The following is a 19,717-nucleotide window of genomic DNA, read 5'->3' as shown; positions in this document are numbered from 1 at the left end:
ATTTTTATACCGAAATCGCCATTTGACCATTAAAATGCAGAGTCTAGAGGAAAATGCAGAGGAAAGACGAAGCCAGTGTAGCCGTTTAAAAATTCATTGTAGTATTCCAGCGTAGTACTCATAGTAGGATATCCTTATTTGGAAAATGCCAAGCGCAAAACTCCTCTCAAATCCCGTGCATTTCGTGCGTTTAAAAAAAAAGCGTGGACAGCGCTCCAGTGTCAAACTGTTGCTGCACTTGTTTGGGCGTGGCTATTAGCATAGTGACATGAATTTGATTGGTCAGTATTTTTAGGCAAAGCACATGTTCTCAGCAAACAGAAAACAAAATATTGGAAGCGTGAGTCACGCTATCCAAAAATAAAATCTTTTTTTACATTTATTTTTTTCTATAACTTTTTTCCCCATGGTTCATTCATCATCTGACATAACTTTTTAGCAAAATCTAACCATAAGATTATTGAAAAAAAAGCAAAAATGTAGACGATCACCTTTAAACACCAAATAAAGTAAAGTAAATGACAACTTTAATGAGCAAACTCATTATTATTTTTAAGCCTTTAAGCTTAAATGCAATACCGAAGTCCGGGCTTCGTCGAACATTACTTGACCAAAATGTCAACCAATTTGGTTGAAAAATGAGAGCGTGACAGAGCCGCCTCAACTTTAACGAAAAGCCGGATATGACGTCATCAAAGACATTTATCAAAAAATGAACAAAACGTCTGGAGATACCATACTCAGGGTCTCTCATGTCAAGTTTCATGAAGATCGGTCCAGTAGTTTTCTCTGAATCGCTCTACACACAGACACACACACACAGACATACAGACACACAGACACACAGACATACAGACACACAGACACACACACACACACACAGACAGACAGACACACACACATACACACACACACAGTCACACACACACATACACCACGACCCTCGTCTCGATTCACCCCTCTACGTTAACACATTCAGTCAAAACTTGACTATCTTAAATGTAAACAAGAGGCGAAGCCATCAAGGCTCACGTGAGAAATCGACAAACGGTAACACAAACTCAATCACTTCGTCACACATACACACACACACACACACACACACACACACACACACACACACACACACACACACACACACACACACACACACACACACACACACACACACACACACAGTAAGCGGCATAGGTGACACTGTGCAAGAAAGCGAGACACTAGATCCACAGGCACTCGTCACGATCGGGTCGGGATCAAAGTGGGCGGGGCCTCTGCGCTCTCAGTACTACTACTATTACAAGGTAAAACTCTCTTCGTTGCTCCATAGATATCCCTTGACAGGATCGCCAACTCTGCGCGCGCGCCAACGCTGGCTCTGTTTCGAACTCCCGTCTGCGGCTGCGAGAGGTTTTGACAGTAACTTTACTTCCGGTGCAGTCTTTCAACACATGGAGAAGAAGGAGAATTTCGAAGGGGAGGTGGAGTTTGTGGCTGAGGTATGTGAAAAGCAAACAAAGCAATACAAAAAGATCATTGCTGATGATTGAAATGAGTCATGTGAATCAACAATAAAGATTGATTGTGGACGGCACGTCATTATTTTTGTTTTTAACACTTGAAACGCGAGAGCATCTGACACACTGGTAAATCCGAAGCTGTGCACGCAAGCTGATCAGCAGATCGTTTTTCTGCAGAATTCTCGCTCACATCGGCCACTATTTTAGCTCAGCGAACCGACAAATTTGCAACAGAACAATTTCTGAATGTTAGAAATTCGGCTGTAGATTTATAGATACCCTTTCTATTCCATGGTTGTTGGGGTTTTTTCAGGGGGAAAGTACCGACATCTCAATCGCTGAAAAGATGACAGCATCACCACAAAAGAAACTCCAAGAATTGCCAAAAGTAAGTAAAAATATTGACAGATCTATGTAAAAGACTATGAAAATTTAGAACTGGAACAACAGATATTCAAGAAATAACCGATAAGTGATATATTATAACTGAACCATTGATTGATTTGAATGTACATCATGCATGGAAGTTAAAAATGGTGCAGGAACTGAAGTCAGATCAACACATCAAAAAGATCAGTGCAATATATTTGTTTTCTCTCCCCTCTAGCATAATTCTGTTTTGATATATATGCTTGATGTCTTCTGTTGTTTTTAAATTCATTGTCACTTCTAAATTGCATGCTTTATTGCAGAACGCTTGTGCATCTCGAAGAATGACAACTGCCTTTCACCGGAGCTCAGAGGGCTTGTCGACCAATTCAGTAATTGAAAAGTAAGTTTTTGAGTAAGGCGATATAAAAAAAATCAGCTTGCAAAGTCCCAGTACCTGAAAGATCACTTTCATTCATAGTTTTCGAGCAAAAATACTGCTTCGTTGCACAGAGAGGCTACTGTTTACAAATATTTTAGGTACATGCCTGCCACTACAATATTTCATGTGTTTTTTAGGATCATTAATAGCACATGTCATAGTTGAAAGACCCTGGGACAGTAGGGGCGACCACCCCCAACCAGGCGCGTTCACAGGTGGCGGATAGTGTGATGGCCTTCAGATATGGAGGTTAGCTGCGAAATAAGCCAGGCTTGCCAGGACGAATAAGCAGTCGCGGACCAACTGGCGGTGCTTCCAACAGGAGGGGGCGGGGTAACAGGTGGCACTGTTACACTCAAGAAATACCCCAGGTGTCCAATGACGGGAGCATCATGCGAACAAGAGCCGCATTTTAAGTTCTAGCCCTGGGGAAGGTCACCTCAGATAAACAAACCAGCCAGCTATGGCCAAATAGCCGGGTAGACTGGACTCGACAGCCCTGTAAAGCCACCAGTCTAGGAGAAGGATCACTCCGATATAAAAACACGCTGGAAGCCGGGTGAGCTGGGCCATGTATGGCGCATAACGACAGCTCAACGCATCAACGCTCATATGACAGACGACAAATAGTTGAAAGACATGATAAGGATTCATGAAAGTGGTTTGTCAACACGTTCTATAACGACAAATGGAATACAAAATTTAATATGTTCACATCCATTCATGTAAAGTGTAGTTTTGGGTTGTTGTTGTGTGTTGATTTTGATTGTGTGCATGCATCTACATCTTCAGTTTCACTCTTGGGTTGATTTCTGCTATATTTGTGTGTTGTTTTAATTATAATATTTTATTTTCTGTGTTTTAGGTGCAGATCTGGAAGAGAAACTTCTGCTTCTTCATGACTGCCTAGTTCCCTGAGGCAAGGTTGGGAATGCTGCCAAGGAGAAGACGTGGGCCAGGTACTACTCTGCTTTTTCAACCCAGCATTCAGGCATTACTGAGTTGACAGTATCCCCTGCAGTTTCAGCCTGGATTGCCTTGAACATGTTTATACTGATGGTCTTAAAGGCCTATGAAGAAAAACTAGGGAACCAGTAAGTGCATTAGAAATCAAAGAGGATGAAGAGGACAATGCAAAGTATGTTGGAGGATGTGTTGCCAAAAAGCTAAAACAGAGAGTTTGGTGTCTCCAAAAGAGTGCGTACAGAGATGAGAAATTGCAGTGTTTGGAAGCCCTGACTTGCGCACCTGAATCCGACAGTGAAGAGAGTGAAACCACCCCTGACATGACAAGCATGCTGAACAAGGGCAAACTGACCTTTGTCAAGCCCAATGTATTGCAGATGTGTCTGTCCATGCAACACAAAGCAGAAATCTTAAACAGAATGAGGCAAAGCGTTGATGATATCAAATAACCAAAGGGAAGTAATTGCTCTTTATTCATACGACATGACTGTGTAATAGAGTAAGCGAGAGTTGTACAAAACCTTTTCTCCTGGCACCTGAGAGAATAACAAGCATTGAAATATATATACAAGCGACGTTCATCCTCTCGTGCCAGGAGAAACGGTTCCGTACAACTCTCGCTTAATCTATTACACATAGAGGCGGGGATATAGCTCAGTTGGTAGCGCGCTGGATTTGTATTCAGTTGGCCGCTGTCAGCGCGAGTTCGATCCCAGGTTCGGCGGAAATTTATTTCACAGAGTCAACTTTGTGTGCAGACTCTCTTCGGTGTCCGAACCACCCCCCGTGTATACTATACTGTTCAAAAAAAGAAACGCATAGCTTGTAATATTTGGTTAATTTAATTATATGGCTACAAGGATATCCACCAAACTGCAGAAAATGTTTATCTGGTCGTCGACCTTTCGTCCATTGCCACAAGTGAGCTCTGCACGTGACGCATGCGTTATCAGTGGCTACAATGTCAAAATTGCTCATTTGGCATGACCATTCGTCATGCTTCAGTGTAATCTCGTGAAACTCGGGGAATATTGAGCTCTCACCATGTCTTCCAAAACCCATAAAAGCGGATTGTTCGCCACAAAGAAATCAGACGACAATTCAGCGACGAAAGATGGCCCGATTGAGCAGAGAAGACCGCCAAATTGCATTGGGTCGTTTACAAGCAGGCCAAAGTCAAAGTGCAATCGCCAGGCACTTCCACGTGTCCCAGAGCACCATCAGTAGACTGTGGGTCAGGTTTCAAGCCACTGGCTTCGTTGCTGACTTGCCACGAGCGGGAAGACCAAGGGCGACAACTGCTGCTCACGACCGCTTCATACGGCTCCGCCACCTCCGGAATCGTTTCCTGTCGGCCTCATCTTCTGTCCAGGCTCTCCCCGGGCCACACCGATTATCGGACCAGACCGTGCGGAACCGCCTGCATGAAGCTGGTTTGAGAGCTCGCAGACCTCACAGAGGAGCTGTCCTCACCCGCCGCCATCGCCAGAACCGAGTGCAGTGGGGCAACCAGCACCTTCGCTGGACCGTCCGGAATCACTGGAGACACGTGTGGTTCAGCGACGAGTCCTACTTCCTGCTCCAGCGACATGATGGTCGGAGGAGGGTCTACCGGAGAGTAAACGAACGTTACGCGCCCAACTGTGTGGATTAGGCACCCGTTCATGGTGGTGGAGGCGTCATGGTGTGGGGGGCGATCAATACTCTTGGAAGGAGCACCCTGGTGCACGTCCAAGGGCGCATAACTGCCCAGCGATACGTGGAGGAAATTCTGCGCCCACACGCCCTTCCTCTTCTGGCTGACCAGGATGCCATATACCAGCAGGACAACGCTCGCCCGCACACAGCACGACTCACCACCCAGTTCCTCACCGACCACCATGTCCAGGTGCTTCCCTGGCCATCCATGTCGCCAGACATGAACCCGATAGAACACCTCTGGGATGAATTGGACAGACGTGTGCGCAGGCGAGAAGAAGCGCCGGCAAATCACCGCGATCTATTGCAGGCACTTCAGGAGGAGTGGGACACCATCCCACAGCAAGATATCCGGCATCTGATCCAGTCCATGCCCAGAAGGTGCCGGGCAGTTGTTGCTGCTCAAGACAGTCACACCCCCTACTGACTTGACAGCCTCGGCACCCAATCGTATTGATTGACTGATTGATTTGAAGATGCAAATGAACTGTGTGTGCATTCAACTGTGTCCATACCAAATTTCAAACAAATAATCTAAATATTGGATTTTCTGTTAATTTTTTAGAAAAATAAAACAAATTTGGCAAGTAGCAACTATGCGTTTCTTTTTTTGAACAGTATACATTGGGTGTGCACGTTAAAGATCCCACGATTGACAAAAGGGTCTTTCCTGGCAAAATTGCTTAGGCACAGTTAATAATTGTCTACCATACCCGTGTGACTTGGAATAAGGCCGTGAAAGGTAAATATGCGCCGACATGGCTGCAATCTACTGGCCGTATAAAATTTCATCTCACACGGCATCACTGCAGAGCGCCTAGAACTGTACCCACGGAATATGCGCGATATAAGCCTCATTGATTGATTGATTGATTGATTGATAAACATGTCGTATGCATAAAGAGCGATTACTTCCCTTTGGTGATTTGATGTCCATGGAACATATTTTCTGGGAAACCTGTGCATCAACACACAGGCAAAAGCAGATGACTTTATTGAACCATGCAGGAACAGTGATGCTGTTCCGGTGTGTTTTTATGACACTTTGTATTCATTTGATCTTTCACAAGCTGTTCTGTCATATGAGATGAGCGTTGACGCGTTGAGCTGTCGTTATGCGCCATACATGGCCCAGCTCATCCGGCTTCAGCGTGTTTTTATATCGGAGTGATCCTTCTCCTAGACTGGTGGCTTTACAGGGCTGTCGAGTCCAGTCTACCCGGCTATTTGGCCATAGCTGGCTGGTTTGTTTATCTGAGGTGACCTTCCCCAGGGCTAGAACTTAAAATGCGGCTCTTGTTCGCATGATGCTCCCGTCATTGGACACCTGGGGTGTTTCTTGAGTGTAACAGTGCCACCTGTTACCTCGCCCCATCCTGTTGGAAGCACCGCAAGCTGTTCAAGAAGACACTTTGCAAAATGTTCTGTTTTTTTTTAAATAAGACTCCACCACAAACTGAAGACAATGATGGACAAAATGAAATGTACATGGAAAGAAAAGACTGAGGAAAAAGCTGAAAACATACAATGTTGGACAAATGAAATGCACATGATGGAAAGAAAGGAGTTTGAGGAAAAAGCTGAAAACATACAATGTTGAGAACAATCAGGAAGGATCTCTGTAGTGTGTTGTGTATGATCTTTCTTCATGCAGTACAAACTATCCTATCTGATCAAGTGCATGTACATTGAATTTGAACTTCTTGATTGTTGTCTTAGGTGTCGATTTTTGGTGTTAAAATCTGCTGTCGTTAAAATGTACTTCTCTTCCTATTTGGTTCAGTATTGTATCACATGGCTTGTTCAGTGCCTGTTCTGTATTTTCATGAGTCCATGTAAATTTAAGTCTGCAACATGAAAAATTGAAACATATTCATTTTGCTATGGTTCAAACCTAATTCCTTTGTGTACTTGTTCAAGATATAATTTTGACAGCGAGATATTGTGCAAAATCATTTCAAAATCAATTGTCAGCCACTTGATACATGTCTTGCATCGATGCGTCTGATTGTTTTTATGTTGACCACTATGTACACTGGAATTTGCTTTGCTTTCCTAATAGAACATGTTCAGTCGCATACCAGCAACACTGTTATAACCTTGAATGGTTGAAAACGACGTTAAACACCAAATAAAGAAAGAAAGAAAGAAAGCAACACTTTGTTAAACGTTTGAATGGAACTGGAAGTTGTATGAACTCAAATAGAGCATGTGTATCTTTGGTCACAGTGACACACACACACACCATACAGTGACAATTAATGCAGGGCCGGACTACGGCTACCGGGCGGGGGGGGGGGGGGGGGGGGGGTTATGGGGGTTGCGCAACCCCCCCTCCCCAACCTAAACATGTACCTCACTTATTTAAAAAAAAATGTATTATTGTTTATTTTATGCCGTTTCATGTAAGGAGCGACCATTTTCCTATCTCAGAATATGACCTACCCTTCAGCTTAAGGGGGCTTTGCCCCCTGACCCCCACAAGGGGCAGAGGAACATCCCCCTGGACCACCACTGGCAACCCCCCCCCCCCCCCCCCGCTCCTCTTTGCTTAGTCCGGCCCTGTAATGTACCAACATTCACTATCTCACTCAGTCTCAATTCGCACAATTTGACACAAGAAAGATTCCTATTCATACACATGCATAGATTTAATCAATGAAGTAGATACATTCTCAAACAAAGTTTCAACATGTTGCACCCAAATTAAAGCATAAATTCTTGTGACATTTAATTTAATTAATTAATTAACGGGAATTAATCAATGCTTTAATTTGGGAGTTTGAAATTTGTCGCAATAATTTCTTGGTCAAGTTTATTTACATTCTCTGCTAAAGAGCTTTACAGTCAAATCCAATTTTCCACACCTAACCTATAAAACACAACATTCCAAATGAAAAAAAATTTCATTCTCTTGGCTCAGAATTGGTGTTGAATAATTGTAACACAAAGCGATTTGCTGAAAATGTTACTTGTCACTCACTTCAACACTGTCGCCAAGCCAGTCTAAACTGCAGCACGCTGCTTCGGGAGGGACTTTTTCCTTTACACTTTAAATCCAAACACTATCGGCTGCGTAGAAAAATCACTGAAAATGCTGACTCAAAGTCAAACCTTAACCAAGCTGGCCTCCAGGCTCCAGCACAACAACCTTAACCACCTGGTTCACCTCGTTCTTCGCGAGGCACCACGACTCGGGAAGCTGCTGTACATCACGACACAGTTCTTCAAAGTTGTAGTTGCAACAACCTCTGGCAATTCTGGTGCGGGACGGAATGTCTGAAAAAAAGCAGAACAATAAACCCTTAGTAAAAACAAAATTTCTAGAGAAATAAGTCTAACTGTCCATACAAATAGCTGGATGATAGCTATTAATGGCAGTTGATAGACGTTTGAAGTTGAACGATTTGGTGGAGAATAGGTCGACAAGCTCTCTGAGCTCCGGTGAAAGGCAGTTGAAAGAACAAGCGTTCTGCAATAAAGCATGCAATTTAGAAGTGACAATGAATTTAAAAACAACAGAAGACATCAAGCATATATATCAAAACAGAATTATGCTAGAGGGGAGAGAAAACAAATATATTGCACTGATCTTTTTGATGTGTTGATCTGACTTCAGTTCCTGCACCATTTTTAACTTCCATGCATGATGTACATTCAAATCAATCAATGGTTCAGTTATAATATATCAATTATCGGTTATTTTGTTGAATATCTGTTGTTCCAGTTCTAAATTTTCATAGTCTTTTACATAGATCTGTCAATATTTTTACTTACTTTTGGCAATTCTTGGAGTTTCTTTTGTGGTGATGCTGTCATCTTTTCAGCGATTGAGATGTCGGTACTTTCCCCCTGAAAAACAACCACCATGGAATAGAAAGGGTATCTATAAATCTACAGCAGAATTTCTAACATTCAGAAATTGTTCTGTTGCAAATGTATCGGTTCGCTGAGCTAAAATAGTGGCCGATGTGAGCGAGAATTCTGCAGAAAAACGATCTGCTGATCAGCTTGCGTGCACAGCTTCGGATTTACCAGTGTGTCAGATGCTCTCGCGTTTCAAGTGTTAAAAACAAAAATAATGACGTGCCGTCCACAATCAATCTTTATTGTTGATTCACATGACTCATTTCAATCATCAGCAATGATCTTTTTGTATTGCTTTGTTTGCTTTTCACATACCTCAGCCACAAACTCCACCTCCCCTTCGAAATTCTCCTTCTTCTCCATGTGTTGAAAGACTGCACCGGAAGTAAAGTTACTGTCAAAATCGTCTTTTCCGCTTTCCGCTACTTGGTGAGCGCGCGCAACGAGTTGGCGATGGTTGCTCTAGACCGAACGGAAGTAGTGAAGTTATCAGAAACCGAGATTGCAGCAGACGACAGACAGGTTGCGCATGTTTTCTGCGCATGTGACCCCGTGACCAGGCATAATTAAAAAGTTGTCAGCGGCGTTCGTCAGTCGATCTGTCTGTTCACCGCCAACTTTCCTATTCCTTGATTCTTCTTGCAACTTCCAGATAATGGGATGCAAACATAAATTTAGATTGTCTCATCCTTGTGATGGAGTTGGAAACCATGGATTCACCAGAGAAAATATATATAGCTGATTCGGCCAGTGCATCAAGTCTTCGGATAGTTTTCGAAAACTGGAAAATCTGTTTTGTCAGGGATTGTGGTCGTGTTTCAACCACGAGCAGAGATGAGAGAATTGTTTGTTTACTGCCGATGAACTCATTCAAAGCCTGTTGTTGAACGTCACGAAACATATGACCCATGGTTTTGACCATGTTCTGCTGAAGACGCAACGGAGTCCACATTTGAAGGTGAGCGAATTTTCGAATAGATAATCCCCAACACATGTATCCCCAACCCTTCAGCAGGTTATTTGAAAGAGAGAGAGAGAGAGAGAGAGAGAGAGAGAGAGAGAGAGAGAGAGAGAGAGAGAGAGAGAGAGAGAGAGAGAGAGAGAGAGAGAGAGAGTATTGGGTAGCGTGGGTATGGCAGCTCACTCATTGATTCAAGTCAGTCTGTCCACCTAGTCGGAGACTATAGATAGTCTCTGACCTAGTTCAGTTGTAATTTAGATCTAACGACCAGAAGCAAATGACAAGTTAGGGGATTTTATGTTTCCTCTCTCAGATTGATGTGATTTTTGAAAGCGAAGGGGAGGGGTAAATCAGTTTCAAATTGTAATTTAAAGATTCATAGCTGAATATGGAAGCAGCAATTTTCGAGTGATACCAAATACAGATTATATTTCATCAGGTTTACACATCAGTTGTCCAGTCACACAATTTCGGCTATCGGGTGTAGATCTACATTATGAATCAGAAGTTATTTGACACATAATTATTAGGGGTATTGGCACTTTTGCAGGTGGAGTATTCTACATTGATGACTGATAGTGCTGGAACAGCAAATTGCAGAAGAACTTTACAAGAAGCCTCATATCCAGTGGAGCTACAGACGTGACAAAGAGACATCCGTTTACACAGCGGATGCTTGGGGAACTGCATGCAGGCCGAACACGGAAAACCCGAGGCGACATGCATGAGCAGAACTAATCTCTTGAGGAATAACAACAGAAGGTCAACTCTTCATCTCTGAGTAAGTTCAGACACCTATTCTTCAATGGTTTAATTAGGACATGTTATCAGAAAATACAAGATCATCTGTGTGTGTGTGTGTGTGTGTGTGTGTGTGTGTGTGGTCTGTGTGTGTATGTGTGTGTGTGTGTGTGTGTGTGTGTGTGTGTGTGCGTGTGTGTGTACCCCCGTTTCCACAGGTTTGGTTGCCTAAATCACCATAAGGCAACCATCCACACGTGGATGGCAACCTAAACTCTGGATGGCAACCTAATTGTGTGGATGGTCGCTTCATTTAACACCGTTAAATTGACTTTTTTGACGGAAAGAATGTCATAACAATGTTCAAAATGACATTCTTTCCGTCCTCTATAGGCGACGAAATAGGTCAAATTTTGTGCCTTTTTATAGTGCAAAATTCTTCGATGCCGGACCGAGTACTGCACCCAGTGCTGTTTTAGTGCAAGTGCACTAGAAAGGCACTGCACCCAGTGCCGCCTCTTAGGTAACCATCCACACTTTAGGTACGTGTGTTTTCTAGTGATACATTTTTATTTTACATTTTTAGTTAGAGCTTTGACTATTTACACACTTCTAGGAATTGACTTTTAGACATGATTAATTACCTGTCTAACTACCATTTTGAGTTATGCACATGTTTGCGTTTATGCAAAACAGCTTGTCTTCAGCTAGGTTGTTCTTCTTCTTGGTTGTGGTGGTGTTTGTTTGCTTGTTACACCCCCGGTATAGGGGTGTGTATGGATTCGGTCCATGTGTTTGTTTGTTTGTGTGTGTGTTTGTGTTCGCATATAGATCTCAAGAATGAACGGACCGATCGTCACCAAACTTGGTGAACAGGTTCTATACATTCCTGAGACGGTCCTTACAAAAATTGGGACCAGTCAAACACACGGTTAGGGAGTTATTGGTGGATTAAGATTCTACAAGGACTTATAGAGGGACATATTAATGGTCAAAGGGAAATAACCTTCTCAGTTGGTGGCAGTGAGAATGGTTATTTCCCTTTGACCAACGGGGGTGTTTTTCCTACCTCGGAGGAATTTCTTGTTTCCTCTGTTTTTAGTTTTGTTTCTTTTTTTATTTGAGAAACTGTGTGTGATAAGAGAGTGAGTGTACTACGTACAAAAGCAAAACAAATAAGTAGATGGAGAGGTGAACGAAAAAAGCTGCAGTGTTTTGGCTTAAGGACTAATGATATTCTGAACTGTCTGTTTCAGTAACAGTCTGATGGACAAGAACTATACAGTGGAGAGGAAGTGGATTTACCTTAGCGGCCAACTTTTTCAAGATTTATCACACAAAAATTCAATCAGAGGGCCTCCAACATGTCAAAATGTACCGGACAGCAGGCTGATTAGCCAGTGGTCACAACAGTGCTTCAAATCAGAAAAAAAAGTGTGGACCAGTGAGAGAAAAAAAAACTTGGGCCTAAGAGCAACACTGCAGTTGACGATGTTTGGAAACAAATCTACTGAGGGTTTTATTGACCGCCGACCCTTATGAACCTTAATTATGCCAAGGGATAATAATGTTCAGGCAAGTGATGAAAAGCCTCACAGTCCCGATACACATTTTCTGCAAATAAATATGACGCACTGTTCTTTCCAAAACCTGCACATCCAAGCTTATGAGTACTACCACCATGTGTTAACTTTTTCAATCAGCAGTCAAACTATCATGCTGGCAGTGAATGTGGGCTCCCTCGTGCATATTTCCGACACCAACACTTTGACAAAATATGCACTTTATGATTATTGTTCACTATTATACGATCAACATGTGTGTGTTTTTTTGTTAAATTTTTTTTATCTCGGCTCACCATCCAGAAATAAAACTACTCCATAAACACTCAAACATGTCTATTGAAAGACGAAAGAAGAGTGTATACTTGCATGTTTCTTGAATACAAGAATGAATGCTTGCATGTTGCTGTTAAATGTGTTCGTTCAACTTTAGCAGTAGGATTCCAAAAAGTATGTGTGTATGTGTGTGTGTCGAAAGAAGTGTTGTTATAATTTTGAATGCAGATTATTAGTTAAGTGTGTTTTTCTCTATATTGTTGTTGCTAAATTGTATTGTTGTACATTGGTATGAATTAGTAACATATGGAGGTGTTTAATGAAAGATTTAATTTGAAATAAATATATATGAAGGATAATGATATAATTACTCATGTGTGACTTCAATGGTTTGGAAGTATACACATGCAGGTATGAGATGTGGAATGATCCTGGCTTCTGAAAATAAAAATATAAATAAGAATATGTCTTGTGATGAACACTAGAACCTGTAAACAATTAGTTACTTTGTTGAAAAAAAAGGTGTGCATAAAATATGCAGCAGGAGGGTATTATCTGCTTAATTTTCAATCAATTCGATTAGCATTTTGATCAACTTATAATTGCACATATGGGTCAAGCTCGGTTGCCCTACTCAGTCTCTGTACTGTACACAGATGTCACTGCACTTGGTGCTCTTTGTGTGCTAGCTAACTGGGAACCTAAGCCTGCAAATTAGATTATTTGGATAGCCTGAACGACTGCAGAGTCCACTTCTTGAAAAGATAAATTCTAACTTCACTCTCAACATAAACCACAAAGTACAATTGGGTTAAATATGTTTTGCTGTGGCATTACTGTTCATTGATGAAAAATAGCAAGAAAGATATCACTGTAAGCATGCAAGAACCCTGATTGTATATCCTTCTCTGCAAGCGTCTCGTGCTGTGTGCATTATCTGACCTGACTCCTTTGCTATCGTTCTACATCAAAAACCAACCCGTAACTGATGTGGATGGGAAACAAAATTTCTCTCTTTCCTCTCTATCTCCCTCCCTCTCTGTTATGGTGCGCAATTTTGGACAGACATTGAGAAAAGCTCCATAAAAATAACAGTCTTGAGCAACAAAAACAATCTTACTACATTTCATTCAAGATTGCAACGTTAGTACATGTACACGTAACCAACCTTATGTTTTCTTAACTCTACAACAGATCTACACGTCAGATTTCGCGCAATATTTTTCCTTCAGCCAATGAAGGCACAGCTTGTTGTCTTGGTTTGATTATAAGGGGAAGTAAGTCATACGTAACTTCCGTTCGGTCTAGAACAACGTGGGTTTTTGTGTGCCAAAATCCGTGCCGTTTTGCAAAATAACAGCCGTAGCAACGTCTAATTGGTATAAATCTGTAGCTGCCTGATAGTTTAATGTATACTTGATTTTATCATAGCCCCTGTTTTGCTTTGCTAAGCTGTGTATGGCAGGAATGCGAAGTTTGCCGACGAGGTCGAGAGACTCAGTATCATACCTTGTATAAACCATAAGAAAAGACCCCCCGTCCATCACAAGTGACAGCCATAGGCCACGCCCACCTCGTGACGAGTGCCTGTGACTAGATCTAGATCTGAATGGCCGATTTCGAAGAAAAAACTAGTCTTGGCCCGCTCGGCAAAATAACAATGACCGAAACTTTCAGTAATTTCTTCGCGTGACGTCTAACCCTCTTACGTCATAATGTGACGTCTTCAAATGTTGTGACGTCTTCAAATGTTACAGTTTCTACCACAGACATACATGTTATACATACATACATACATACATACGCACGCACGCTCGCACGCACGCACAGACAGACAAAAGTTAGCATCGCATAGGCTACACTTACGTGAGCCAAAAATGGGGAGTAAAAATTTCGTTCATTTCAAGTAGTCTTTATGAAGAAATATTTATCAAGACAAAAAGTCTGGCCTTAAGTAAATACAAATTAAATTCGGTATACTTTTGACAAACTATAGGAAGGAAAATGTGTAGTTCGCGAGATATTTTCTAAAAAAAACATATACTTCACGCAAACCCAAAACCAAAGAGACTGCCAACGTTTCAAAATTCAAAATGAAAACACAAGAAAGGTAAGTTGTTGGTACGTTTCTTTATTGACTAAACAATACGTTACAGTCACAGACTTAGCCTCGCTTGTGTCTTCTCCCCAAGCGGTAGCACCTTTTGCCAGCTAAGTCTTTTTTACATTCAGTCAAGTTTTGACTAAATGTTTTAACATAGAGGGGCCGGGGAATCGAGACGATGGTCACTGTGTGTGTGTGTGTGTATGTGTGTGTGTGTGTGTGTGTGTGTGTGTGTGTGTGTGTGTGTGTGTGTGTGTGTATGTGTGTGTGTGTGTGTGTGTGTGTGTGTGTGTGTGTGTGTAGAGCGATTCAGAGTAAACTACTGGACCGATCTGTATGACATTTTTCATGAGAGTACCTGGGTATGATATCCCCAGACGTTTTTTTCATTTTTTTGATAAATGTCTTTGATGACGTCATATCCGGCATTTTGTACAAGTTGAGGCGGCACTGTCACCCCTCATTTTTCAATAAAATTGATTAAAATTTTGGCGTTATTTGATTTGATCTTGCGTTGTACACGCGTGTTACGAAGTGTGCTAAAGTAGTGTCAGCCAAAAACTGTCGTGCGTTTGTGATGAGTTGGTCTGTGTTGTCCAAATGAAAATCGGGCTGGTGTGAAACGAAACTTACGTAGTTGACCACATAAAACACCACACACTATGGTTAATATTTCAAATTGTGTTGATCTTCTGCAAAAAGTACTTATTCTACTGAAAATGCATGCATTTGTGGTAAGTTATAAACTGTTCATGTGCTTTTTTATGTTTCTTTCATTCCGTACGACCGAGTTCTTGCTTCAATAAACAAAATGTCACAAATTTTCCGCCATTTTGGCCTCTCGATTTGACGTATTCGACCAAATCACGAATGCACAACACTTTTTTGTCAGTACAAATATTATTGAATAGCTTGAACATCATCAAGCAACATTCAGACACACATAAATAAGCATAGTAACGAACACAACTGTCATTTTTTTTCTTTTTTTTCATTTCAATCCAATGACCCTCTGTGGTACCCATCTCCAGAGAACAACCCATATATTAAAGTGCGCGCGTGACAAAGTACTGCACAGAGAGGAGGCTCGGCAGACCATGACCCCCCGCGGGTTAGGGGGAGTCCCTTATTGGTTGGGACGAGAAAGAATTTACCCGATGCTACCCAGCATGTCGTAAGAGGCGACTAACGGTTCTGTTTCTCCTTTTACCCTTGTTAAGTGTTTCTTGTATAGAATATAGTCAATGTTTGTACAGATTTTAGTTAAGCAGTATGTAAGAAATGTTAGTCCTTTGTAGTGGAAACTTGCATTCTCCCAGTAAGGTCATAATATTATATTGTACTACGTTGCAAGCCCCTGGAGCAATTTTTGTATTAGGGCTTTGGTGAACAAGAAACAATTAACAAGTGGCTCTATCCCATCTCCCCCCCCCCCCTTCCCCTATCCCATCTCCCTCCTTTCCCCTATCCCATCTCCCCCCTTTCCCCGTCGCGATATAATCTTGAATGGTTGAAAACGACGTTAAACACCTAATAAAGTAAAGTAAAAGTAAAGAAAGGCAGACCATGCCCAAACTGGTTGGAAACGCTTCAGTATTTGCGAACATGATTACAACATTATTTCACACAGTTGGCACTTGATGTTTAAAGGATCATTCACCAAATGTTTTGTTGGGGGACCAACATTCTTAAAACACCTTTTAAATATTTGAGTTTTGTAATTACCGCCGTTAATTGTTCGTGTTTCTCCGATCAGTCTGGGCGCTGTGGCTCCGATCAGTATAGTGGCACCGTGATAACTGTAAGGGTTGCCTATTTTTAGAAAGGGGAATTCGCTGTGCTTCTTGATTTCTGTGCATATAAACTGAACCTTTGCACCAGCGCAGTGAAAGGTTTACCGAGTTTTCCTGCCTTGTGCATGATGAAGACTTCCGTTTGCGAACAGCATTATACAATTAATAATTACTCTGCGTTTCTAGCCTGCATGCACAGATCGGCCCCATATGTGCTCAAATATGGGGACGATGTTGGCAACCCATACATGACCCATACTGGAAGCACTAATGGTATTGGTATGGGTCCCATCTGGGCAATACACTTGCTCCCCACATTTGGCCCATATTTAGCCAAGATGCTCCCCAGAAACAGCCAGTATTAAGCCAAGGTGCACCCCACATTGGGCCCGGTACACCCCACATTTAACTCACATTTAGCCAGGATGCTCTCCAGTCTTGGTGTACAGGGAGCATTTTCAATACCGATGGTCGAGCACTTCGCTGACCACTGGGTTTTGGGCACATTTAATCGTAATGTATCTGTATTCAGGAGTCAGGGTGACAAAAAATGATGAACAGAATGACTGCAATCCTCCCAAAACTGCTCGGTGCTGTCTTTTTCTTGGTCTGTTCCTTTGCTAAACATGTCACACTGACCTTCTTCACAGTATACAATATCACCCCGAGTCCCTGCATCGGCGTGTGTTGTTTCATATTCTTTACAGTCTGTCATTTTGTTACTAGAAAGATATGGCTGACATGGTGCGCTTTCTAACATATATGGTTTAGCACGTGTGTCACTGGCGTTACCTGTGTTATGTGTACCTGACAAGTAGTTGATGTTTGTGTTTTGTTTGTGTGACTGACCTGTATTCTGTTGGTGTACCACAGCACGCTGTGCATATCACGGCGTAACTCCCTCGGGGATTTCATTCGGGAACGTGCAAAGGCCAGTTCGTGGTGACTGGACATATAGCAGTGGCGGTCGAGTCGTCATCCCACCTGAGGATCAACGTTGTCTGTTTTCCCTTTCCGTAGACATATCACACAATGTCAAATGACACGTTGTAGACATGCAGTGTCTGCAGCAGAGCTGCTGGTGCAGCCGGAAAATACGTTCTATTCATCTTCCTTCGCTGGATGTTTTGCGATCTCGAAGAAAGTAATGGAGAGTGAAAATTGTGCTACTCTAAGGAAGCTAATAGCAGGCAACTCCCTGGTACAATGCTGGCTGCATGATGGATGCATCCTTGCGCAAAGTGGTCAACATGTGTGGAGCATGTGTATTGCCCAGATATGGCCCACACCAATACCGATTGCACTTCCAGTATGTGTCCTATATGGTTTGCCCAGATCAGCCCCATATGCTAGCACAGAATGGGCCAATCTGAGCGAGCTTGCTGGGTTGCTCTGAGTTTAAAAATGAGAGCGTGACAGTGTCGCCTCAACTTTCACAAACAGCCAGATATGACGTCATCAAAGACATTAATACAACAAGAAGGGCAAAGCCCATACGACTCACATGCTTGACCTTGACATGATCTTGACCTTCAGGGTCAAGGTCAAATAACTAACCCTACAATGAAATCATACACTAAGAACTGCTTTACACATTTTTCCTACCAAAATACAAGGTCATGCAACACAGAGCTGTTAATTCAAGACATAGGAAGTACAATGGTGCTTATTGGCTCTTTCTACAATGATATATGGTCACTTTTAGTGGTTCACTACCTTATTTTGGTCACATTTCATAAGGGTCAAAGTGACCTTGACCTTGATCATATGTGACCAAATGTGTCTCATGATGAAAGCATAACATGTGCCCCACATAATTTTTAAGTTTGAAACAGTTATCTTCCATAGTTCAGGGTCAAGGTCACTTCAAAATATGTATACAATCCAACTTTGAAGAGCTCCTGTGACCTTGACCTTGAAGCAAGGTAAACCAAAGTGGTATCAAAAGATGGGGCTTACTTTGCCCTATATATCATATATAGGTGAGGTATTCAATCTCAAAAACTTCAGAGAAAATGGGGAAAATGTGAAAAATAGCTGTTTTTTAAGACAACATTTATGGCCCCTGCGACCTTGACCTTGAAGCAAGGTCAAGATGCTATGTATGTTTTTTGGGGCCTTGTCATCATACACCATCTTGCCAAATTTGGTACTGATAGACTGAATAATGTCCAAGAAATATCCAACGTTAAAGTTTTCCGGACGGACGGACGGACGGACAGACGGACGACTCGGGTGAGTACATAGATTCACTTTTGCTTCGCATGTGAGTCAAAAAACGAAAATCAAATGTCTGGGGATGCTATACTCAGGATCTGTTTAAGTTATCTCAAGTTTCATGAAGATCGGTCCAGGAGTTTACTCTGAATCGCTCTACACACACATAGACAGACAGACACACATACACCACGACCCTCATCTCGATTCCCCCCTCTGCGTTAAAACATTTAGTCAAATTGGACACTGAACACATAGCAATATTATGCTGTGGCTTATTTCTTCAGACACCAGTCAGACCGCAACTGACAGCAGTGACCAGGCTGACACAAAAGACAGACAGGGCGGTGTCTCTCCATCAGAGCCACAGGTTGAAGCCGTGTCGCATGCTGAGGTAAGTCTCTTCTCTACTGTCTCATCAAACAGGTTACGCACAACGGGAAACCTCGGATGTATCTGCCTTTACGTGAGCTAACAGCCCCCGTGATGCAGCCGTTGTTATGTTATATTAGACCTTACTCTGATCCAGGTATGAAAGCCGGGTCCAATCAGGCCACAGTAAAACTGACATAATTGTAACAGGTTGTAGAATCTCTAGACTCCTCTCGTTCAGTTATCAATATATATTGTAATTCAATCAAGTTGCCAACTCAATGAAACAGATTCTGTGATTGGTCAGATTGGTCATTAAAAATGACCGGTCACCAATTGTCTATGAACACTAGTTACAAAAGCCAATGATCTAACAGATTGAACCAAATTATCCCTTTTCAAGCCTGTGTATGTGTAAACTCTTTTTTGCTTCGACCCGGTTCGGTTTTCGGAGTTGATTCAAAATCATTCATTATGTATCTTATGTGACTGTTGTTTTCCTCGGTAAATTAACAATTGTTGATGTAAAATAATTCTAGCTGTGAGAATAAAAAAATTTCAAGATGTTTTTGATTGCGGTTTCAACACACACACACACACACACTCAACCAGGCGTTCAGTTAGCTATACATATCGATTGAGAAAATGGCATTTCCTGTTTTGTCGTCCGCATGTTATACAGATGTTGTTAAAAATAAAACTGTGTATACGAATTAGGCATTTTACTTGCTGTCTGATGGCAACAATCTTTAGCTTTCGTTTAAGGTATAATTTGCTTATATCCGTATGCAGTCAAGCGGTACATGACGTTTTTTTGTAACCTATCCACTGC

At 42.0% G+C, this 19,717-nt stretch overlaps 1 protein-coding gene and 1 long non-coding RNA gene across 2 annotated transcripts in view; both read left to right on the top strand.

The window, feature by feature from the left end:
- Window positions 1-19,439, top strand: part of LOC138950063 (uncharacterized) — a 188,875-nt gene extending 169,436 nt beyond the window's left edge. Inside the window, exon 7 of the mRNA XM_070321843.1 lies at window positions 18,801-19,439. Within this exon, the coding sequence (XP_070177944.1) occupies window positions 18,801-18,988 (188 nt within the window). The 3' untranslated portion in view covers window positions 18,989-19,439. The remainder of the gene's footprint in view (window positions 1-18,800) is intronic.
- LOC138951232 (uncharacterized) lies at window positions 9,645-12,771 on the top strand. The gene is made up of 3 exons (XR_011451061.1): window positions 9,645-9,817; window positions 10,371-10,601; window positions 11,818-12,771. It is a non-coding gene; the product is annotated as an uncharacterized lncRNA (long non-coding RNA).
- Window positions 19,440-19,717: the final 278 nt, after the last annotated feature.

This window comes from Littorina saxatilis, linkage group LG16 (genome assembly GCF_037325665.1).
Source record: "Littorina saxatilis isolate snail1 linkage group LG16, US_GU_Lsax_2.0, whole genome shotgun sequence".
Taxonomy (NCBI): domain Eukaryota; kingdom Metazoa; phylum Mollusca; class Gastropoda; order Littorinimorpha; family Littorinidae; genus Littorina; species Littorina saxatilis.
Note: the sequence above shows the minus strand (reverse complement) of the source record. Positions and strands in the feature narration are given on the sequence as shown.